This window comes from Rhinolophus sinicus, chromosome 8, assembly GCF_057876585.1.
Source record: "Rhinolophus sinicus isolate RSI-liver-muscle chromosome 8, RSI-T2T, whole genome shotgun sequence".
Lineage (NCBI taxonomy): Eukaryota > Metazoa > Chordata > Mammalia > Chiroptera > Rhinolophidae > Rhinolophus > Rhinolophus sinicus.
This window is the reverse complement of record NC_142508.1, coordinates 50,615,216-50,639,126: the sequence shown is the minus strand read 5'-3', so window position 1 is coordinate 50,639,126 and position 23,911 is coordinate 50,615,216. Positions and strand designations below refer to the sequence as shown.

Here is a 23,911-nt window from a genome sequence, read left to right as displayed (position 1 = left end):
AAAGCAAATGATTCCCTTTATGGTGACGGAAGGAGAACTGACTCTGGGTGGTGAACACCCAATGTGATTTATAGAGGATGTAATATAGAATTGCACACCTGAAATTTACGTAACTTTACTAACAATTGTCACCCCAATAAACTTTAGTTAAAAAAACACACAAAAAAACGGGGGCCGGCCCAGTGGCTCAGGCAGTTGGAGCTCAATGCTCCTAACTCCGAAGGCTGCCGGTTCGATTCCCACATTGGCCAGTGGGCTCTCAACCACAAGGTTGCCAGTTCAATTCCTCGAGTCCCGTAAGGGATGGTGGGCTCCACTCCCTGCAACTAAGATTGAACACGGCACCTTGAGCTGAGCTGCCGCTGAGCTCCCGGATGGCTCAGTTGGTTGGAGCGCATCCTCTCAACCACAAGGTTGCCGGTTCGACTCCCGCAAGGGAAGGTGGGCAGCGCCCCCTGCAACTGGCAACTGGACCTGGAGCTGAGCTGCACCCTCCACAACTAAGACTGAAAGGACAACAACTTGACTTGGAAAAAAGTCCTGGAAGTACATGCTGTTCCCCAATAAAGTCCTGTTAAAAAAAAAAAAAAAAAAAAAAAAAAAGCAAATGACTATAAGTGATTAGATAAAGAAGATACAGTACATATATACAATGGACTATACAATGGACTACTATTACTCAGCCATAAAAATTCTTACCACTTGTGACAACATGGATGGACCTGGAGGGTATTATGCTAAGTGAAATAAATCAGACTGAGAAAGATAAACACCACATGATCTCACTTATATGTGGAATCTACAGAACAAAATAAACAAACAAAACAGTAACACACCCATAGATACAGGGAATAAACTTGCCAGAGGGAAGGAGGATTGGGGGTAGGTGAAAAAGGTGAAGGGTTTAAGAAATAGTCATGGGGATGTAAAGCACAGCATAGAGAATATAGTCAGTAATGCTGTAACAACTATGTATAGTGCCAGGTGGGTACTAGACTAATGGAGGGGATCACTGCGTAAATTATACAAATGTCTAACCACTATGCTGTACACCTGGAACTAATACAAAAAAAAATACTGAATGTCAACTGTAACTGAAAAAAAAATTTTTTTAATAAAAATAAAATTTGGGACCATTAAAAAAAAGGACACTCAAAGTCATTATCAAAAACAAAAGCAATGACTCAAATGACTATAGACTACAAACTGTTTTGTAATATATTAAACAGAAATCTATCCAGATTAAGTTAACAAAACCTACAAATCAGTAAGAAAAAAATAATAGAAAAAAAAGAGCAAAGATTAGGGATAAGCAAATAAAAGAAATCCAAATTGCCAATAACTATATTTTTAAAATGTGCAAATTCACTGGGTATCAGGCATATGCAAATTAAAATTAGATGCTGCCTCTCACCCAGACTGGCACAGGTTTTTAAAGATGGATCGTTCACATTAGAGAGAATTTAGCAGATACTGGATTAAATAAGATAACTTAAATTTCCTTGGACCACAAAAGGCAGCTGCACTGTGATGATGCATACTGAGCATTTGTATTTCATCTTTTGTGTGTTGCCTATTTATGCCCTAGCGACAGGTGTGTAAACAGATAAAATCACTCTGAGAAAGAACAGGGCAGCATCTAGTAAAACTGCAAATCTCCAAGCCTACTGCACAGCAACACCATTCCTGGATTATTCCTTGGAGAAATGTTCAAACTATCTGCATCCAAGGAAACACACATCAGATTGTTCACTTTCACACTGGGTATAATGAAAAAAATAAAAATAAGCAAAAGAACAAAAGTGTGGCCTTCAAATTATGACCCACCATGTAACATTTTAAAAGACTGAACCAGACTTTATTGACATGGACAGAACTTAAAAACACGAGTTGACAGGGGCAAAGCAGATGCACAATACTTACAGTATGATATATTTCGAAAAATCAAATCACCACCAAACAATGCTATATATTGGGGGATGTATACAGGTATATGTATATACAAGTAAACTAAATCCACGACAGCGGCTGCTTCTTGGAGTGGGAAGGAGAGTGACGATCAGAAGGGACTTGAGTGTTAGCTGAGATGTTTTCTTTAAAAACCAGTAGAAGAACCAAAAGCAAATATGACAAGACTTAACAGTTATTTATTGGGGGTATTTATTAGGAATATGCCTAGTTTTATTATATTTATCTTTCATTTTTTTAATTTCTCAAAATGAAAATTCCCCTAGCAGGTTAGGCCACCTCGGTAAACAAGATGCCTGGATTCCACCGCCATGGTGTCTATTGTCCCAGAAAAGCTGAACAGAGAAATGTAGCAGCGGGAAAAGGACTGAAGAGTCTTCCACGTCTGCTTCTCAACTCTCTACATCTTCATCGGGACTTTTTATATTTCCGTTAGAAATTCTCAGAATTTACCCTGAGCTGTAATTCCAGTTAATTTTACTCTGTGGCATGCCTTTGCGTTTTCTGTTTACACAAAAGTCTTCTGTTACCCTCCACTCCTAGAGCTGAGCTAGCTATAGACCTTACAGTTCCCCAGAGACCGCCACACAGGTTTGGCTGACTGATGGAGAAACTCCTCAAAGCACAATGGAACATCTGTGATCAACCTGGGTCTTACAGGTGTACAAAATGCAAAACAAAGCAAAGGGAAATCACAGAGAAACTGGAACTTTCTTTGCCTCTATTTTAAAATGTCAAAAGAGGGGCGGATGGGTGGCTCAGTTGACTAGAGCTTGAGGTCTGGGCAACAGGGTTGCCAGCTCGATTCCCATATAAGCCAGGGGGCTGCACCTTTCGCAATTAGAATGAAGACAAATGAGCTGCCACTGAGCTGCCACTGAGTTCCCAGGCGGCTGGATGCCTCAGTTGGTTGGAGCACTCAACCACAAGGTTGCCAGTTCGAGTCCCGCAAGGGAAGGTGGGCTGCACCCCCTGCAGATTGAACAACAGCAACTGAACTTGGAGCTGAGCTACGCCCTCCTCAGTAAGATTGAAAGGACAATTTGACTTGGAGCTGATGGGTCCAGGGAAAAACACACTGTTCCCCAGTAAAGTCCTGGAAATACATACTGTTCCCCAATAAAGTCCTGTTCCCCTTCCCCAATAAAATGTTTTAAAAAAGTCAAAAGAAATTTATTTGCCACAAAAATGACAAAAAGTTAATACTGTTAATATTTAAAAAGTGCCTAAAATTTGTAAGACAAAAATAGACTCCCTAAGAGGAAAAGACACACACACACACACACACACACACACACACACACACACACAAATAGGGAATTCCCAACAGGTGATATAAAAATGGCAAAGAAGCATGATAACTAAACACCTACCATTTAAAGGATGAGGGCTTAGACGCATCATCTCATTTAACCCTGTGGGACAGCCCTTCCCACTAACACTTGGGAAGTGAAGCAGCACGTCCACAATCTCAGCAGATACACAGAGCCTGCCCTGCTGTCTACAAATCCAAAGTACTGGCCATTGAGCTTTACAGCAGAGATGACTGGCTGATCCCCTGGTTGGGGAGGACTGGGGTACAAATTCCAACAACTTGGCAATGGGTATCTAAGGTGTTATCAACGTGCACAACCCCACCTCGGGAAGTGCACACTAAGATGGTAATCTTAGAAGTTCTAAAAGGTACATTTAAGTCTCATAAAGTCCTACGAAATGCACAAAGGCAGTCTTGATAGCACTGTTTATGACAAGAAAGAATTGCAAACTTAAAAATCGACCAGTAAGGGACTAGTCTGTGGCATATGTATGCTGTGGAGTAGTATGAAACTCTTTTATATTAAACTGTCTCTAAAAGAATATATATGGTATGATCCCATTTAAGTAAAAACGTGTCCATGACTCTACATGTGTGTATGGAGAGATGTTTCCTAAAATTTTAAGGGTGGCTTATCTTTGATTGTAGGGCTCTCTGATGATTCTTACTTTCATCCTTCTGCTGTTCTGCGTTGTTCAGATTTGTTTCTTACCTATCCTGTTTACCAAACTATGAGAGCTTATTGCACATCAGAGATCTGTCAACGTTTAAACCAGAGAGGCTTGCACTCGGGATTAAGTAAATAACTCCTCCAGGGATTTGTTACAAAACTACTCACTGCCCTCACTACTGCCACCAGCATCCCTGAGGGTGACAGCAACGCCTGCAGCACTGCCCTGCTCCACCCAACTGTCCACAGATCTGGTCCTCCCCTCAAGAGACCCTCCAAACACTCGGCCCCCTCTGCTCCCTAACTACTCAAGCTCACCCTCATTGCTCTCCTCAGCTTCCCCAAAGCCTCATCCCCAGGGCTGGGAAGGGGGTGGGCGCCCACAGAGGTCAGCTAAGTCTCCGACCTAAACCTCCAGGGTCTCGCACCCAAAGGGGCACCCCGCCCCAGTTCGAATCACTCCCCTTGGCTTCGAGGCATCCTGTCCCCGCAGCTGGGGGACCCCTCACCCCTCTCTGAGCACCCCAATGCCCACCAGAAACTCCACCTCGCCCGGACGCCGCGCCCCGAATCTGTGGCGGGGACCCCCGCCCAGCTGGGTCCGCCCCCTGGAGTCCCTGATCTGTGGCAAGTCCCCGTCCAGGGGCCATGGGGACCTGAGACCACGAGTCCCTTTTCAGGCCAGAAACACCCGCCCAGCCAGGACCCTGCCCATTGGGCACCCGACCTATGGCAGGTCCCTGTCCAGGGCCCTTGCAGACCTCCGACCGCCTCCGAGGCCGGGACCCCCACTGCCCCGACCACCGTCCAAAGCCCCTCCAGGCCAGTGCCCCCTCCCATGCCCGGACCCCCACTACGGCGCACTCACCCTCGCGGCAACGTCGTCTCCAGATGGTGTCGGTGAGCAGGATGCGCCGGAACTTGGTGCAGACCTGGGCCAGGCTGGGCAGGTCGGTGCCGGGCAGCGAGGCGAAGATCTCCACCAGCAGCTCGGGCGGCAGCTCCAGCAGCGAGCAGCGCGGGGGCGGCGAGGGGCCCGCGCCCCGGCCGCCCTCCGCCCCGCACAGCGCCACCGCACCCGCCTCGATGCACTCCTCCTCTGGGTCCGTGTCCGGCTCGCTGTCGGCCGCCGCCGTCTCGGCTGGGCCCCGGCGCTGCTGGCGGCGCCGGCATCCCCGCGACGGGCCCACGCCGCAGAGGCGAGCGCACACCGCCATGCCAGCCCGAGTGACAGCCGCCGCGCCGCCGCGGCTTGCGCAAGCGCAGCCGTGAGCCAGCCCCGCCCCACCAGGGCCGAGCCACGCCCCCACGCCGCCGGCCCGGCCCGGCCCCGCCCACCCGGAGGAAGGTGCGGAGGTCTCGTCCTGGGAAGACCCGCCCTCTGGGGAGAGGGGATCAGCAGGACCCTCTCCGCCAGCCGGGGAAATCCCTGGGCGGCCCTGGTCTCCGCCCGCCTGAGATCTGAGGGCTTCCAGTCCCGCTTCCAGACCGAACACGGGAAAAGAATGTCACAAACACTGGACTGCCGCTCCTTCCCAACTGAGGAGGTGTGTGTGGGCAACAAAACGACTCCGTGCGGCGTGTGAGGGCGGAACTCACCACCGTCCAGAGGATGGGGCTCATGGCAGTCGCCCCCCACCCTGGGACTCCTTCGGGTGCGTCTGCTGCCCCGCGGATGGCTCCTAAGGACACCCCCACCCAAACCTCTCCCAGGAAGGCCCGAAGGACCACCCCCCAGAACCTCCCTGGAAACCACTCGCAGCCCAGGACTTGCCGGAGGACCTTCCCCATGAACCACTCCAGGACCATCTCTGAGGAACATCCCCGCCAAGGACGGCCCCGAGGACAGCCCCCCAGAACCTCTCCCAGGACATCCCCCTGAGGACGGCCGCAAGGACCGGCCCCTTGGATTTCCCAAGGACACCCTCCGTGAACCCTCGGAGGAAGGCTCCAGGGCCGAGCCGCGGGACTGCTTCGCAGAGAAGCCATTGTTTAGGTGGGTGGAGCGAAGCAAACGGTTACAGCCCTCTAAACTACGTAGGTGAGCCAAACAGAACCCTGAAGTGTGCCTATCAGCTTGCTTTTACCTTAAAAGTGACATTCACTCATTTCTGCCCTTGCAGTGAAAAGGGGAGATCGTGCGAGGTGATGAATCCTGTCATCTGCCGTGATCTTGTTGATAAGGAAGAGCTCCCTCACTACAAAAGTTTTAAGCCTCCCTCACTATAGAAATGTTAAGTCTCCCTTTCCCTAGTTTTTTAGCTCCTTAGCCCCTGGCTTTGATTACTCTTCTGATCAGTTTCTGAATCCTACACTAAAGATTGCTCCTCGCCTGCATCACAGAATGTCTCTCCAAAGCCTGTGACTTCCCAACATCCCCCAGGCCATTCCGGACCCCCCAGGCCAGTGTATTTGCTGATTGTAATCACTGAAGCCTAATGTTCTTTCCAACCCATTCTGGGCCCAGCTCCTGGACAACTGATGCCACCTGAATGACTGGTTGAATGGCCACAGGCTCTACAGAGCTAACGGATTTATTAATTAAAAGCTATTTTTCCTCATTCCGGGGACTTGGGGATACAGAGGACACCCCAGCAAGATTGCCAGCCCCAACCAAAGAAGCCAGGCGGGTCTCGGATCTCGAGACCCTGTCCTCTCATCTGAGGTCAGATAGGGCAAGAGTTCCGTGAGTCCCCCAATAGGTAGGGACAGCTCTACGCCCCTGCCCAGCAGGAAGCAGATACAGAAACACAGACCTCCTGTCCCTCAATTTCCCATAGAGATTTTATAGGGATCACGTCTCTAAAGGGGAAAACCAGGCAGGCAGTTAGATATAGGCATCGGGTCTCTGCATTACCGCCCAAAAGACCTCCCCTCTCTGTCCAAAATTCTCCTTTTCATTGTAAACAAATGAGTACAAAATACCCAACTAGATTAAACGGGCCACTCACACCTGCACAGTCTAAAAAGATGAGGTAATAGCCTCCTGTCAATCACAGGTGTCAATCAAGTGGTCCCATGCCCAGAAAGGAACAGCCCATTCTAGAGAAAAATGTCCTTGCCAGTCTGGGCCCTTTGAGCCTCTTCTGTTGCTCGGCCCGCTCCAAACTCTTTGGAGTGCACTTTTTCTCCTAATAATGTCACCTTGGGCCCTTGAGCCATTCTCTACTGCTCAGGTCCACTTCTATTTCTTTGAAGTGTACTGTCTCTTCTAACAAACTACTCTTTCACCGCTTTATTTCTGTGTCTCATTCAGTTCTTTGCTCGAAGCGCCAAGAACCTGGACACCGCACTGAGAACAGCCCACTCTCCGGGAACATTGTTGTACCCTAGTTACCTTGTTTACTGTGCTCCAGGGCACGTGTGTTCTAGAGAATCTGTAAAGCCACCTCGTGACAGTGGTGTAACCTTAAATAACTCAGAACAAGAAACTTATTAGTTGTTTCCAGAGAGAAGGGCCAGGGGTGTTAAAGAAGCAGCTCTACAATTGGGTGGGCCCAACTCTTTTCTAGTCAAGACCTACTTCTATGCCCTGAAAAGTGCTGGAGGAATTTCCCACAGTCTAAATGGAAGCTAAGAATCGAGGGGCCACTCCAGTGTTTCTGGTCAAGTGTGGGTTTTGCTAATCAAGTAGAAAATAGTGACCCTGCCAGTTCCCCTGGGCCTAGCCTCCACAAATTCCTGGCTATCCACTACCACCATGAGGAAATCTCTAGGCAGAAAAGGGGGCTGCCTACCCTGGTCCACAGAATCCCATAAATGGGAAAGTGCAAAGTGCAAAATAATGCCTCAGTTCAAATTTTGACCATCTCAGGTCCACACAATTGAAAGACAACACCAAACTGACCTCCCTGCATCTAGGTTTTTCAATCCATCCTCCACAGTTATCAGAACTGTCTTCCTTCAAATACCAAGGGTGCCAAAAAAACTGTATACAAATGAACACTTTGGTCAATGCTGCTGAAGCAGTAGTTGTTGCTGAAGCGCTATGCCGTCATCAGAAGTGTCTGGACGCTGATGGGAACCACTTTGAGCACCTCCTGTCATTGCAGAAATCAAACGTGACTTGTATTCATCTTCTGATATCGGTATGTATTGAGTATTACAATTTTCATACAGTTTTCCTTTCTTAAAATATATGTACATTTTTTTGGCACCCTCTGTAGTAACATAAACAAAAGCAGACTCATCCCATCACTTCTCTATTAAAAGTACTTAATGGCCCCATGGACTCCTTATCACATTAAAGTAGCTCACAATCTGGTCCTAACCTCCAGCCTGGCCTCCTCTCCTTCTCCACACACATCTTTCAATGGGAGCCATCAAATTCTTTAGCCAAAACTCACCATGCCTTGTCTACATCTCACTTTGCTCAAGCCGTCTCCTCTGCCAGGAAGCCCCATCGCCCCAGTCTGTGCCATCAAAACCAGCCCCCTTCCTCCTTGTCCTCAAATGGCACCCCCTTCTAGGAAGGGTGGCCCCTTTATTACAGCACCATCATATTGTTTTATTGTAAACACGTGACTTCCTTTGGCACCAGCTTTACTAGATGTAACCCCGTCACATGATATATATACTAACACTTCATGTAATCAGTGAATGTTTACTGACTAAATGTTTGTTGAACGAAAAAAACAACAAACAAACCGACTAAAAGGAGAAACAGGGAGGAACGTAAACCAAACAGATTTAGAGAAGACTGGTGGGTTACCACCATCACCATCCAAGCTAGGAAGTATCTCAACAAGCAGAAATGCATCAACTAATACAATAAATATTTACAGAATACCTGACTAGCCTAAGTGCTACGTTCTGTGTTGATCCATAGATTCTAAAGCATGATCCATGCCACTGTTACATTTTGGTCAGTTATTTTTAAAAGTCTATCTACTCCCTCCTAGGCCTTATTACTAAAATATAATTTTCTCCTAGAGGAGCTTAGAGTATATTAAAATGTACAAAATAATTTGGTTAAATTTACATCTTTAGAAAAATGGTTAAACTATTCTTTGTTCATAATTTGAATTATGCAACTATACAGTTAAAAGATAGATCCACATATTCTTGACAGCAGGAAGGCTGTGTACAATAACTCTCCAAAATGTTGAAGGATTGAGTTAGTGCAGACCATCCAAAGAGAAAGAACAGGATGGCTGTGAGAGCTTGGGTGATCTATGTCGGTGGAAAGGAACCAAAAGGGAACGACTGCATATAACTGAGAACGATGGCATGTTGAACCCTGAAAGCTTTATATGTCCTTGAACAAATTTACAATCCCTTATATAGATAGAACTGCATCCTTTACAAAGGACACTAAGGAGGGTGCATTCATGCGAAAATGAGGAAAAACTAGACAGAAGAGATCATTTGTTTTAACACTATGACACTACAATAATGAACTCTTTGTTAGTAAGCACTGATAACATCTAAGGAAATAAGCAGAATACAGGGCAGGGCGTTTTTCAATTGGTTGCCTTGAAAGTCACTGAAAGTACTGTTTCTTGGACTTAAGCAAACTGTGTTAACTTTACCCATGCTGGTACTCAGAATCCAGATGTGAAAAGTGGCATCTTACCTACTGCTCAGCAGAAACAGTCAAGGTGAATGGAAAAAAGGGAAAATAATAAAAGGCTAAACAAAAGGTTCATGGTTTAAAACGAGTCTGAACAGTTGCAACCCTTAACAGTCCCGGATATGGGCAAAAGCTGGAAAAACAGCAATCCTTTGAAATTTGTTTAAAAGTAAACAAGCAAACAAACAAACAAAAACTGTGGAATGTCAGCCAGTTCCATTAGATGTTATTCACTCACTTAAATAATGTTAGGTTGTATCCGTGATTTATGCACTAGTTTGCTGATTTCTGAAGTTGTAGCCCAGAGGCAGAGCGTCACCGGGAGTGGAAGCACTCCAACGCAACACCGTGCCTCTCTTGGCAAAACCTCAGGGGAACCAGGAAGACACTCCCACAGGCTACATCTATTGCATGTCAACTAAAAAATCCTCCTGACTGAATCCTTTCTGAGAATAGCTCCTGCACTCCTCTTGAGCAATACTTGTTTATTTACTTGTTCTAAAGAGCAAAAAGATGACACACAACTGATTGGACAACTGGCCAATAGTAGCCCAGAGAACCTCGAGGGTGGAATAGTTCTTCCAATTAGAAAGAGGCGAGGTGGGACAGGCCAGGCTGGCCTGAGGAGACGAACTAATTCTCAGTGTGGCTTGCCCTCCATGTTGAGTGTGGCAAACGTAACACTAATGTGTTCTGGACTGCAGGTTCATGTTTCATGCCCCATTTAACAGATTCTTAGAAGTAGCTAGACAGCATGATTTACAGCTGTTACATCACTAATGCTGGGGCATCATTCAATTTTTAGCAGTTACATTATTTCCCCCACGAGAATGGTCATTTATGGTCTTTTCATGTTATGAAAAAAGGAATAGGATGACAGTTATTTAAAACTGACACTGCTTGGCTTTCTAGAATGATTATTCGATAGTTCAAAAGCACCATGAGATTCCTGGAGAAAACACTAAAACGAAAGGTGTGTTCTTGCTTTCCTATTTTATATGAATTATTTCAAGAAATATTTATGTTACTCATCTAAAAGTAAATCATACTATGCTTACATTAACTAGCTTAAAGTAACTCATGAATAATATTAATTTACTACTCTAAATATTGTTCACTACATCAAACTTCTATTAAGCTGCAATCTAGGGGCACATGAAAAATTTCACATCCACTCAAGCACACTTGCTTTCAAAAGTTAAATGAAGTTACTTCTTCATTTATGTGTATTTGTATATGAATGCAAAGTCATACATTTTAAATATAATTTATATATTATTTATTTGAATTTGCTAGTCTTAAATGGAGATTATGCTTACGAGACACCTTTATACACCAACTGTATTGATGATTTTCTGAGAAACGTAGGGATATGTTGTTTTAGAATCAAGTAGGAATTCAAGGCTAGGAGTAGGACTCTAACAGCCACTGTAAATGTGGACTTCAGTACTTGACAATCACAAAGAATAACCCTGTGTGTCACTAGCACAGCCCTTGAGGCTAATCCCTTGAGGCTATGGCAGTGAACCCAAGGGCTGGGGTAATTTGGTAAAGGTTTATAGATGCCTACGGGACCAGGAAAATATGACACTCTCCTTCCCCTCCCCCAACCTCCATATGCCAGATAATTGATTTTTCCCCCTCTTCTTGCATTTGGAACAGTTGTCCAGCAAGAGAAGGAAAAGTCCATTTCTTACAAAGTAGCACTTAAGCCAAGATAGCACTCACCTGCCAATACTTAATATCATAAAAACCCAGAAAAACAAGCAACATAATCCACTCTCTTGCCTTCAGACCTGATTGTTTTGTGTTTGGCAGAAGCTAGGTACATAATAAGCACTTACTGGATTTTTTTTTTTTTTCAATTTTCACAGAGTAAGTACAAAACAACCAAGTACAAAGCACTTGGAGTTTAAAACCTTTTTGTTTGAAACTTTGAAAACCAGATAGAATGTCTAAGTGCTCTTCTTTATAAACGGTATACTATCAGATTTTAAAGGTAAAGAACTGTGACAGGAAAAAAAAACCTGGGACAAAAAGAGCATGCACAAATGCACTGTTCTTTTGTGAACAGTGGCAGAATTAAGATCTACAACTAACATTGTTTTGGTGGTGGGGAATAATTATACAAGTATCTACAACATACTTGCTTCTCTATAAAAAAAAGAAATCCCCGCTGTTATTAAAACCGCTTTGAGAAATGTGTTAAAACGTTTTGTATGTTTATATAATAATGTATATTAGCACAATTCAATTACTCTATCAAACAGGCACATAAGAAAGGCTTTTACAAACTCAAAAGGGAAAAAAGCCTGGAAATCTTTGAAACTATTAGATATTAAAGAGGAAAAACAGCCAAACAATCAAGTGCTCTTCATACAAATGTATGTTCATCAGACACTGAGATGGGCAATAGCTAAACTGATAACTGCATAGTGATCTAGATTCTACAGGCCACTGTCTTTCCATTTTTTTTTTTTTTTTTTTTTTTTACAGGCCACTTTCATTTGCTCCTCACAAAACACTTGGAGTTCTAAAATATTATCGTCCTTTTACAGATGAGTCTGAGACTCAGAAAAATGGTTATTTCTTCAAGGTTGCTCAGCTAGTTAGTGGTTGAAAGACTGAGGGGTATGAATAGGAGTAAGATTCAGTATTTGAGAGACTGGAGAACTCTCCCTAAATGAAACCAGCAGACCAATGAAGTTGGGCAGGCCCACTAGTCACGTGCAGGTGCACATAAACCATCAAAGCTCGAGGTGCCATCCAGAAGTCACCTAATCTGTAGCATCGTGTCAAAAGAGGAATTCACCCAATACGAAGTCCTGAAGACAGAAACAATTATCCTTAGACTTTCTCCAGGGATACATCCTATTAAACATACCCTGACACAACGCAGTTGCAGTTCTTTTCCTAGTTTAAAAAAAAAAAAAAATTCAATGTGCTTGATCTGGAAAGCCAACGAAAACAAAAAACATTTCCTAGATCGGTGATACTCGTGAGATAGGCGCACAAAACCACTATTTTCACGTAGAAATATTACGGGCCACGAGCACAGGGCGCTGGAAACTAGTGCGTTAACGCAGAGCAGCTGGCTTTGCGGGACGGCACCACGCGGCAGGGACCCCGGGGGTCGCACCTACGCGTCTCCGCGGGGACGAGGGGCAGCGGAGACTGCCCGGTGCCCCGGCCCGCGCTCCTTACCGCAGGCCGCACGGAAGCATCCCCATCCCAGACAGTCAACTGGGGCGCCCGCCCCGGCCGCGCGTGCATGCGCATGGGGTGTTCCCTGCTGCGCACGCGCCTCTGGCCACACCCCGCCTCCGGCTCTGCGTGGGCGCCCGCTTCCGCCACGCACGCTATGGCGGCGGCGTCGGCCCGCCCGTGGCCCCGCCTCCTGGGGCGGTGCGCCGATCACTTGACGCGGCTGCGGGCTGAGGAGACACAAGGGAAGTCGCTGTCGCCACGGTCGGGTCCGTAGCCGCCGCCTCCTGAAGAAGCCGGGACCCTCCGCCTCGCGGCCCAGCCTCCCGCGCCATGCCGTCGGAGAAAACCTTTAAGCAGCGCCGCACCTTCGGTGGGTGCCGCCGGCGGGGCCGGGGCTGATGGGGGGGTGGCCGGGCCCAGGAAGACTAAGGGGCTGGGGCGGCGGGGCCCAGGCGCCGGGCCCGGCTGAAGTTTGACGGGTCGCAGGGTTAAGGGGCCGGGCCCGAGAGCTGAGCGCTGAGGCTCGGGGGCTGAGAGGACGAGGGCTGAGGGCTCGGGGTCCGAGGGACCGCGGAGCTGAGGACCTAAGCGGGCGACTGACGGGCCGCGGGTTTTCGGGAAGGGCCCGGGGCAGCGGGAGGCCGAAAACAGGGCCTGGGTCGCTCACACCTGGTTCCGCGAGGTCGCGTTCGATGGCGCGGAGGTGCTGAATCACCTTTGACCCCTCGTCAGCTCTCCAGTCTGGGGAGGGGGGTGACTGTCCCTCCCAAAAGCGCAGACCCACGTAAGAAGTGTCGGACTCGTGGGGAGGCTGGTCCGGACGCCGGGCTGTGACAGGTCCTTTGAAGTGGTGGCTCTAGGATGCAAGTGAATCATCTCCAGGTAAGTCGTCCCGGTCGCACCGGGGCCCTTAAGAAACGTCAGTGCCTCAATTGAGAGGAAGAGTGAGCCCCTGAATCCGCACTGTTTCTACCCCCCTGCACCGACCAGCGTAGACCCGGCAGGGAGGGGACATCTTGATCCTGTTTGTAGCAGGAGAGCTGGGGTGGGTGGCTTTTCCTCTTGGCGGGCGAGGACATTCTTAACTTTCACACCAGCAGTAAATCAGTTCGCTCCCACTGTAGACGAGAAACCCGATTTAGCTTTATTGGCGTTGGGTTGAAACTGAAAGTAACATTATCACAATATTTACTCCTCCACAATAATGATGAGACAGCAGTGATTGGTGCTCCTCCGAAGCAAGCAAATTCTGCAGCAACAACGTGGCCTCTGTGGACGCCTGTTTGTAGGACTTGTTTATAGAAGCTCAGGGCGTACAGGTGGGGCAGGGAAGTACCAGGTTCCTTCCAGGGCACATGGTTTTTCCTGTGGTAATCGCTGTGATCTTCCAGGAGTGATACTTTGGTCTCGTTTCCTGGAGTCTAGAAAGAAGTGAGGATTCATTTGAGCTTGGATAAGGTGTTTTAGATCCCATTCTTGTGAAGGACTGGGGTTTCTGGGGCCTGAGACGCTTCAGTAAGGGAAATTCACGTTGGCCTGCGGAGCGTATCTCTGCAAACAGCCTCTTGCGAGTTGGTTGGTTCACAAGACTTAGACATCCTTTTTGGTTAGAAATTTTCTCTTTCGTGACCTTAGTAAACTCTTAATGTTGTTGAGCTTTTGGGCAACCCTGAAAGCAGCGTTTGAAGCAGATTTGCTGTGTCTGGCTTCTGCCCTCACTGAGTCTGCCATTTGAAAGTTCACTGGGGACGTTTCTGTGGGAAAGATGCCCATTTTCTTATGACCAAAACTATAGTTCCCTTCCTTGGCTTAAAGTATATTTACGTTATTTTGAGAACATATGTTCTAATGAATTAGAAGGAATTCACTGGGAACCTGTGGCCCTGGGGGTAAACAAACAGGAATGCTTTTTTTCCCTGCCATTAGCATATCTCATATACATTGCATTTAGGCTTTCCCCTTAGCTCACTTCTATCCCCTCCCCCCTTTAAAGATCGCTTTAATAGTCATTTTGCAGAAAAGTATCAAATATCTTTTAATGGCTCCTGCCTTTCGTTGCTCCTGATTATGGTAACAGCACGGACAGTTTTCAGAGATTTGCAGCACTGAATGAGGGAAATCAATTCTTTGGTGAGAACCTCTTTATAGAACCGACGACCAGTCCCGGTTAGCTTGAGCACTTCTTCCTCTTTCCAAGTGAGTTTAGATTCAATTTAAAATTGAGTATAGCTCTGCTGATGTCTTCTACCAGGATCGAGAGGGTTGAAATAAATGGATCTTAGGGCCTATGGAAAACAACCCCTTCCTTCTGTAGCGGAGGAAACTGGGTGGAGTCCAGCGAGGTGAAGATCATGGTCCACCTAGTGGCAGAGGATGGACTTGTGCTTCTAACCTTCTGACGTGAATTCCTCCATCCTCCGGTAGGTAGCCATCATTTCCAACTACAGGCAGTAGATCAACACTCTGAGTTCAGGCGGCGTAGTGTATTCTTGCAGATGTTTTGAAAAATATAATGAACTTCAAAAGTTGTGTTTGAGCAAACAATTTTGGGTTTAGTCTTCTCAAATGTAATAATTTCACTCCATTTTCTTCTGAGGTTGCCCAGTTTATTTAATAACAGTTTCCCAGACACAGTTTGCTGAGATTCGGTGGTAGACTTAGGTCTGAAGCTCCTCCATGAATAATGAAAGGGTCTGCATGCTTTGGGGGAAGTTTATGTGTTGGTCCAGAATACATAGGAGTTGACATCCTCAGAAATAGAGAAGGGTTCAAAGGATGATGTAACGGAAAAACTCCTCCTAATGTCTCCTCCACTCACAGTACTCCACTAAACACTGCTTCACTTCTGACGCGACGTGTGGATTTTCCACACATCGAGCAGTTCAGCTGGGTGTCCTACAATTTAATTCCGTTCTAGCACTGTCTACCTGGTGATACCCTCAGATCCAACAGGTTAAGGGGTCAGTCCCACAGAAGTGCCCCTCCCCCTCTATCAATTCAACCACTAATTGCAATTGTAGGTTGTTACCTATGTTTCTGACTGGCTATAAATCATGTTCTCACAACCCACTCCTGTTTGATTGAATTGCTAAAGTGGCTCACAGAACTCAGGAAAACCGTTTACTTACTAGGTTATTGGATAATTACAAGGGATATTAAAAGGATACAAATGAACAGGCCTAGATATACATAGGGTGAGGTCTTGAAGAGTCCCAAGCACAGGAGCTTCTGTCTCCATGTTTGGTGTGTGCCACCTGGAAGCTCTCAAACTCCGTCCTTTTGGGTGTGTATGGAAGCTTCATTACATAGCCATGACTAATTAAAGCATTGGCCATCGTTGTAATTCAACCTCCAGCCCCTCTCTCTTTGGTGGTCAGGGGCTGAAAGTTCCAACCCTCTAGTGGTTGGTTCCCCTGGCCACCAGCCCCCACCCTGTGATGCTTTCCCCAAATCACTTCATTAACATAAACTCAGGTGTCATTGAAAGGGACTTGTTATGAATAATGACATCTTTATAACTCATATAACTTAGGAAATTCCAAGGGTTTTGGGAGCTCTCTGAGCACCAAATACATATTTCTTGTAAATCACAATATCACAGGTGAAAACCGCTAGGTTAAGTTTACTATTAACAATAGCTAAATTTATCTTTATCCACATGTCTTGAATAGAAATGTGCACTGGTAGATATCCATGAGTTTGCAATCATCTTTGTCTATAGTAAATATGTTTCTATTTAGTAATTTATCTTAGAAGCTGATTTAGAAATGTTGGATGGGAAAATAGAAATAAAACTTACATGTTCATATTTGAATATAGAAATTATTTCCATACTTTTATGAAGAAATAAAATGTTTGGTTTTTTTTTAAAAATCCAAACTAAATTGGCAATGATGTTAGAATAAATCCATATTTATATAGGGCATGGCATCTTTTTTCTGGAGCCACCAGTGTAAGCACTTTCTCAGGAAGTTCATGACATTGATCATTTATTTGCAAACACCATGACAATGAATCCTATCATAGTAAATCAAGGGGATTTTGTTAATTTTTTGGAAGATTTTAATTAATGTCATCTTAATCATATATGTTCATGTATTCTTTTATATGTGACATGTCCCTCCAATTATAGTGTCACCTTATTGAGAATTGGACTTGGCTTTTTTTTTCCCCTGTATTCCCCCACATTGCCTAGTACAACTGTTGAAAATATATATAAACAGTAGATTTTGTCTTTTAAACTTTTGTTTTGGGCACTGAGCAAAACTAGTTAAAACTCAAATAGGGTATTCTTTTTTCCATATACCTTTTTCTTGGGCAGTTTCTTTTAAGCACTATATCATTAAACAGCTGTAAGTAATAAGAGAAAATTGCATTGAAGAACCTATGGTTTATAATGGATTTCTATACCAAGTTACACTGTGGAAAATTCACAAAAGTTGATGGGCAGTAGGAGTCCTTGGAGGACATTGGTAATGCCATGCAGTTCATCTGCTGATTACATAGGACTACAAACTTGGGTTCCCAAGCCCTTGAAACTAGGAATTCTGTATCCCTGGTCTTATGTCATATCACCTGATGGAGCCATGTAATTGCATGTTGGTTTCCATATAATTGCCTTTGGCTTTACATACCAACTTTTGCCAGATTTGAAGTGTTAGTTCTTGGTTTCTCTCAGTTCTGGGAAAGATGTGTTTACTGCTTTCTTCTGCTACAGCTAAGGAAAGGTGAATTCAGATATGGGAGTCACCAGCAAAACTGCAGGCAAGAAGCTGCATTTGGGTCCTTAACAATGCCTATGTCTCTTCCTTTCATTGCAGAACAAAGAGTGGAAGATGTCCGACTTATCCGAGAGCAGCATCCAACCAAAATCCCGGTGGGTAATCTTCGGTACCTTGGTTTCTGTGGTTAATATACGAAGAAGAGAGCACGGCTTAAGTACAACTGTAATGCAGTGCTGCTGTGTACAGCTACCTGACAGGGGTTTCTACAGGATTCTTCAGACATGAAATTATGTGTCAGTTTCATGACCTAGAATTGCAACATCTTTTTTTTTTTTTCATGAATTGCGACATCTTGATCTAGTTTTTTAATCGTATCCTAGCTCCTCAGTTTGAGTTTGCTACTTTAATGTTACCTCAGAAATCAAATGCATTTATGGGGGCAGGGATAGAAGGGTTAGAACTGTTAGTATTTTATCGGTGGAAGAAAATATCCACCCTCTTCTAAAGAAAGCAAAGGCTACTGCTGTGGGAAAATGAGTGGCTCTCAGGACATTCCAGGCTGCCTGCCTTTTGATGCCCCAGAGAGTCCCTTACATTTCGCTTCTTTGCAGGAGATGGAGCAGGCCTCAGATGGTTGTTGCTGTGTCCTGCCAACAGTGTCCTCTGCCTGGAATCCTTTGGTGGTGGACCTTTAATAGTTTCTGCTGAGGCACTAAGTCTAGAGAGAGATGGTCAAAAGAACTTTTGATTTGGGGCGGAGGCCGAATTCAGGCCCTAAGTTCAAGGTTACTAAGTGATCTTGGGCTAGTTACTAAAATTCTACGAGGAGCTTTCACATCCTCATCTGTAAAATGGGAAGAGAATCCCATCCCATGTGGTTGTTGGAAAGATTTGCACAATTCTGGGTACAAGGTTGTTACCTCCTACAAATTCTACAGACCACTTATAAGGAGACTCCACTGCTCAATTCTGTGGAAGCTTACATGTTTGGCTTTCTGATTGGTCATCTCATACTGAAGTGAGGGGAAAGGAGAGAAAAGATCCATGGGTTAGGGCTGTAAGCTGCACAGAAAACAGAGTAAGACAGGTCTGCTCAGCATTTTCACAACTAGGATTCTACAGTACAAGACATATTGTTTTCCTTGGACTGGTTTGAAATTTCACAATCTGTCCTTGCACTTAGGGTCAACATATGGCTTGGTGTCAACCTTCTGGGGAATTTCCTTAATTTTAAGGTTTTTCTTCACTTTAGAGGACCTGCTGTCTCTTTGCTAACAGGGGCTAGCCATTAGAAACAAATAGCCCAACAGTCTGCCAGGATATGTTCCACAGCCTCCTTTTGAAATGTCACTATGACTTATGTACGTTAAGAAACCTTTTCTGCTAGTAGTTTCCGTTTTTTGCAGAAATCACACATTTGTACTTCCACATATGTGCTTGTGACACCCTGAACAAGTTTGAGAAGCAGACTGTCACAGGCCCTCACATTGAGAATAGGATGGACAGACGGACGGACAGATGGACAGACTGACTGACTGACTGATAAGGCACAGGCAGCTCCCTGGCCCTCTGGTCTCCTTCCCCCAGTGGCTGTTTTTGCCTTCGCTCCTGTGCATAGCCCTACCATCTAAGTGAAATGTTCGAGAAGGTACTTTTCAGATCTAGCCAAATGCCTTGTCCCATGACTTACACATCTCTCCCAAATGAGAAGAATTAAAGTAAAAATGAAAAAGAAACCAGTCATTTATAGGTGATTGTACAGTTGAGAACAGCAACCCCCCCCGAAGCAGACCACACTCAGCAACTGGGAGCAGGTATCCAAGGCCATCTTATCCTGCACTTTCTAGGCTGCTGTGTTGTGTTCCTTTAACAGAAAGGTTCTAAGGTCTTTAGTTTTCTTCTCACTCTACTTCTGCCTCCTCCTGGGCCAAGAATCTATGATTGCTGTATTGCCTCTAATTTCTGCTACCACTTAAACCCAGGCAAGTGTAGTCTACCCACTGATACTTCCTTGTGGATGACGTGTTCCATTGTAACAAGGAAGGTGATGACAGCCTGGCTTGGCCTTACCTAGAACCTCACGTAGGTCCCATCCAGATACGCATTTTTCCCTCTTCTAAAGAAACATCATGTAAAGAGTTTCCATTCCTATCCCTCATCATCTCGTTGTGACGGGAGAGTTGCTGTACATGGAGAAGGATGTCTGGTGCTCAGGAAATAGATGATAAATGAGGCTCAAAGGCAGCCACCAGTCTATGGGCAGAGCTTTTATAGTGACTTAGAACTAGAATACAAAACATTTTTTCTCTACAGAAAGGAAGTATGGCAAGGAGCTAATAGATTCCCATTTATGATGTGGAACTGTTTTTGTTGTCTGCATGGTTCAAAGTTCTTGACTTTAAAACTCGTTAAAGAAATAGCAAGAATATTTTATCAAAACGGAAGAATCTTCAAGTCTTTCTGTGTCATATTTGTCTCCAGAACCAGCTAATCATGGTCTCTACTTGTCAGATATTTACTTAGGATTTTTTTCATGTCAAATAGAGAAACATGGCTCTAGTATAAAAAGCCATTAAGTCCATTACCGTAATTAAAGTCTTACACTTTGATGAAGGTTCCTGTCATGTCACATTAAATAGTGGTATTAGGATTGATATAGAGACTGAGATCATTACAATTTAAGCTGCTGCCCAGCTTCTGTTCTTTTAGGGTCTTTTTCTGACTACGTAGTATATTTTCATGGTTCCAAGTAACAAAAAAGTACATAGTTGTTTCTTTCTCCACCCTGCAGCCACCCTGCTCACCTCCCTGGAGGCAGCCACTTTGTCTTTTGTGTATATTTTGTAAGGGATAAAGTCAAAGCTAATAAATGATCACTCTTCACAGGAGAGGTATGAGGAAACTAACAAAAGTGCTATTTTAAACCTCATTTTGGCACGTGCCATTTACAACATAGGAAGTATTTTATCTATTTTTCATTGTTATGGCTATTTTTAAATCACTTTTCTGGCTTTTCTAGGTGATAATAGAACGATACAAGGGTGAGAAGCAGCTTCCTGTCCTGGATAAAACCAAGTTTCTTGTACCTGATCATGTCAACATGAGTGAACTCATCAAGATAATTAGGTATTTAATCACCTTTTTTTTTCCTTTGGGAACTTCTCATGATCAGACTTACAGATAAACCTTTAGTTCTGCTTAAAATCTATGCAAGCTTAATAAAACTATAGGATGTATTTCTTACCTGCTTGATCTCATGTCTCTTCTGATTCTTTCATCATAACATCCAGTGTAGATGTTGTCCATTAATCAGAAAAGTTATGTTTCATATAGCAGATTAAAAAAAAAAAGAAAAAAAGAATGTAGACTTGGCAGAATGGTAGTCAATTGCACCAGCTTAGATCTTAGTTTGTAATTTGTATTTTGAACTGTTTTTTTTCTTACATTAGATGCTAATGGCTCTTGCACAGCATACTAGTTTAAAACTGGCTACAGGGAGGTAGTAAGAATAAGTTATCAAGGATTATCACTAATATTGATCATGAATATAATCATAGAAAATGCCCCGTGCTTTGTGGGAAGAAATATTAGTTATCATCAGTAATGTATGCACTTTATTTTGCCAGAAGCAGCATTTACAAAATCTTCATACTTTTAAACTGATCAGGGTGGGTTGTATTTTTACACATGCTCCCTACTTGTTGATGTCATCAATATTTCTTCACATTGTTTTCTTTCAACAGAAGGCGCTTACAGCTCAATGCTAATCAAGCCTTCTTCCTGTTAGTGAATGGACACAGCATGGTGAGCGTTTCCACGCCCATTTCGGAAGTGTACGAAAGTGAGAAGGACGAAGACGGATTCCTGTATATGGTATACGCCTCTCAGGAGACCTTTGGAATGAAATTGTCGGTGTAAGACTAGAAAAATGCATCTGTTCTAAAAATTTTTAAACCCTTAACAAGGGGGAAAAAAGGGATGTTACCAACTGAGATCGATCAGTTCATCTAATCACAGATCATCAAAACGATAGTGTTCCTGCCTAGGAGTTTTAGAAAGTTGTTTTTGTACTTCAAGCAGAAAAATGAGCTCCAAATGAGCACATTCAGCTTTGGAAAACTTATTATTATTTAACCTAGGCTGTCTTGTTTTCAAATTTAGAAGTTTAAAAATAAAATACTTTGCATTCTAAGTTACCAATAAAATAGACCTTCAAGTTATTTTATGCTCTGTCCCCAATAGGAACTTGCAATTTGAGCATTCAGAGATTTGAAGTCTCTTCTCTAGGTTTACAGAACCTGCCAACTTTTTATAGAGGGTTTCTACTCAACTAGGGAAATTTCCGTAAGAGGATCAAGCATAGCCTCCTCCACCCCCAAAATGCATTTGCCATAATAGTTGGCAAAAAGCAGGGTAAGTGGGGCTGTATAAGAAAACTGAACTGCTGTTCAAGTTTCCTGATTTCTAAGTATACCCCAAGTCAACGCTCTTGCAGCATGAGGAAGTTTTTATTTGGTTTATTCTCTAGATAGAAACACAAAGAAAAACACCACTGCTCAATAGGAACCTTGAATAATTTATAATTTTGGTATCTCAAAAGGTCCAAAGAAAAAAAGAGTGACATTTCTTCTGTTTTGGATATTCTCTGATCTAAGAGCACAAACCAGTGCCTGCTTTGGTAAATAAACAGTTGTATCAGTTTCATTCTTTAGGACAGTAGAAACTACAGAATCCTGAAACTAAAAGCATTAAAATTCAGATGCACTTCCTCTGCCTTTTGGCTTAAAGCTATAGGTGATCCATGTTTTAAGTATGTAGCTAAAATATATTATTAAAAAGTTAACCACATTTATTTTAAGAGTATTTCAGTTATCGCTGGTAGGTCAAACCACCATCGAAATCCCCCCACTTTAAGTGCATGTCAGTTGTGAAGAAAACATAGTAAAAGGAGACATACTCTCTTCACAGGTATATCAAAAGTTCCACATTTCCCAAGTCTAACTAGAACAAATAACCAGTGCTTCTTACTACCTGCATGAGGTTCACTAGTTACTAGTTTCATGAAGGTATCACAGACCACTTTCGTGAAGATCACAGACCACTTTGGACTACATGTAGCAGCTCATGATTTGCCCTTCTACATTAGATGTGTGTGGACACCTGTTACCGGTTAGTGGAAGTTATTTACTGTAATGGAGGGCTAAGGGGGCCCTCGACCACCAACCTCCCATCACCCACTCCTCCCGCTGCATGCATCTGTCCACATGCCGAACTTTTAATATGTGTATTTTTACATTATGTACATTCTTAATCAGCCTGTCTTGTTTAGATTGTATACGTCATTATATCTGACACTTGTAACTACTGTGTGATCAATAAGATTCCTATAAGAGATTCTGCTTTTTAAAAAAACAAAAATACCATGCTGAGGGGGTGACATACCCACATTATGGTCGTCATTCTATATAGGATCTTTAAAACAAGTACATTTTTAATGAACTAAGGTGAATAAAGGCACAACTAAAAACTCATCCACGCTCAATTTAATGGATCAGTATTTGAGACTTGCAATCCTGCATACTGTCTGTACTACCCAAAGCCAAGTAACATCCTTCCTAACGAGGAGCATTCCGGCTGGTTTCCCTGTGCTGGGGGAGCAGCCAGGTGGAGGGACACCCACCTCCGAAGGTCTTTGCCTGCCTTCCTCACATTGGTCAAGGTCTGGCCACCTGGTCTTGTCCTTATGAAACTTCTCTTGAGAACTTATAGACAGGCCACAAAATGTGAGGATGGATGTGGGACCTAGGTGTTTTGTAGGAATAAACATTTGAAAATCTCTAAAGGAACACCAAAGTAAAACACAAAGGTATGTGTGTTGTGTGGCCAAGAAGACATTATGTGGCTTATGGTACCTAGTCCGGTGACTAGAGCTGCCTCACAGGTAAAGATAACAGTACACACACAAGCCACATAGTGGCCAGTGTTCCTCATTCGAAAACTCTGGACCCAACTCAAATTGAAGTAGGCACTGAAACATTTCTGAAAGACTATAGGGAGCAAGCTGAGGAAATGCTCTGCTTCCCTGATTCCTTTTTCAGCAGATGTGTACGTCCCCCATCTTCAGAGGCCTGGCCTGTATGGTTCTCTCGAGACAACCGCCACGGTGGCCCTGGATGTAACCAGAGAGGCCCTCCTTGTCGGGTTGCCAGCTGTCTCCTGATGTCATTTATCCGATGGGCCCTACCATACCTGGCATACCTAGAACCATGTGCGCATGCATGTTTTCCTCTGGGTAACCACAGGCCTGAAAAGACCACATCTTGGGGACCTCTACAGGGAAAAGGCATCAGGACCCTCCCTCTGGTGCCTGGCTCTGTTAACAACAGTGGGTTGAGGCATGCTCATTAGACTGCCACCCTCCCAAATCCAGAGAGGACGGAACTTTAGATGACAAC

At 44.3% G+C, this 23,911-nt stretch overlaps 2 protein-coding genes and 1 long non-coding RNA gene across 7 annotated transcripts in view; 2 read left to right on the top strand and 1 right to left on the bottom strand.

The window, feature by feature from the left end:
- Positions 1-5,234, bottom strand: part of FBXO31 (F-box protein 31) — a 34,595-nt gene extending 29,361 nt beyond the window's left edge. For 3 of the 5 annotated variants that reach the window (XM_074314471.2, XM_074314472.2, XM_074314473.2), the window contains exon 1: positions 4,822-4,956. Coding sequence is in view for 2 of the 5 variants with exons in the window: in XM_074314469.2 (XP_074170570.1) it covers positions 4,822-5,170 (349 nt within the window). In the remaining 3 variants the exon portion in view is untranslated. Of the gene's footprint in view, positions 1-4,821 lie in introns of all 5 variants that reach the window. The other 2 variants (XM_074314469.2, XM_074314470.2) reach the window with 2 other exon arrangements.
- Positions 5,235-5,279: 45 nt separating this feature from the next.
- On the top strand, positions 5,280-8,749 carry LOC148757580 (uncharacterized). The gene is made up of 2 exons (XR_016022020.1): positions 5,280-5,994; positions 6,077-8,749. It is a non-coding gene; the product is annotated as an uncharacterized LOC148757580 (long non-coding RNA).
- Positions 8,750-12,873: 4,124 nt separating this feature from the next.
- Positions 12,874-22,987, top strand: MAP1LC3B (microtubule associated protein 1 light chain 3 beta). Its single transcript, XM_019742661.3, has 4 exons — positions 12,874-13,102; positions 17,553-17,608; positions 20,476-20,582; positions 21,200-22,987. Exons 1-4 carry the CDS (start codon positions 13,063-13,065, stop codon positions 21,372-21,374), a joined length of 378 nt encoding a protein of 125 aa, XP_019598220.1. The 5' UTR covers positions 12,874-13,062; the 3' UTR covers positions 21,375-22,987.
- Positions 22,988-23,911: the final 924 nt, after the last annotated feature.

Bases quoted from the DNA above. Each gene is read 5' to 3' on its own strand.
- MAP1LC3B (XM_019742661.3), top strand. From the start codon at position 13,063: ATGCCGTCGGAGAAAACCTTTAAGCAGCGCCGCACCTTCG. The intron at 17,609-20,475 runs GTGGGTAATCTT...TGGCTTTTCTAG, and splicing joins AGCATCCAACCAAAATCCCG to GTGATAATAGAACGATACAA. The intron at 20,583-21,199 runs GTATTTAATCAC...TTCTTTCAACAG, and splicing joins GAACTCATCAAGATAATTAG to AAGGCGCTTACAGCTCAATG.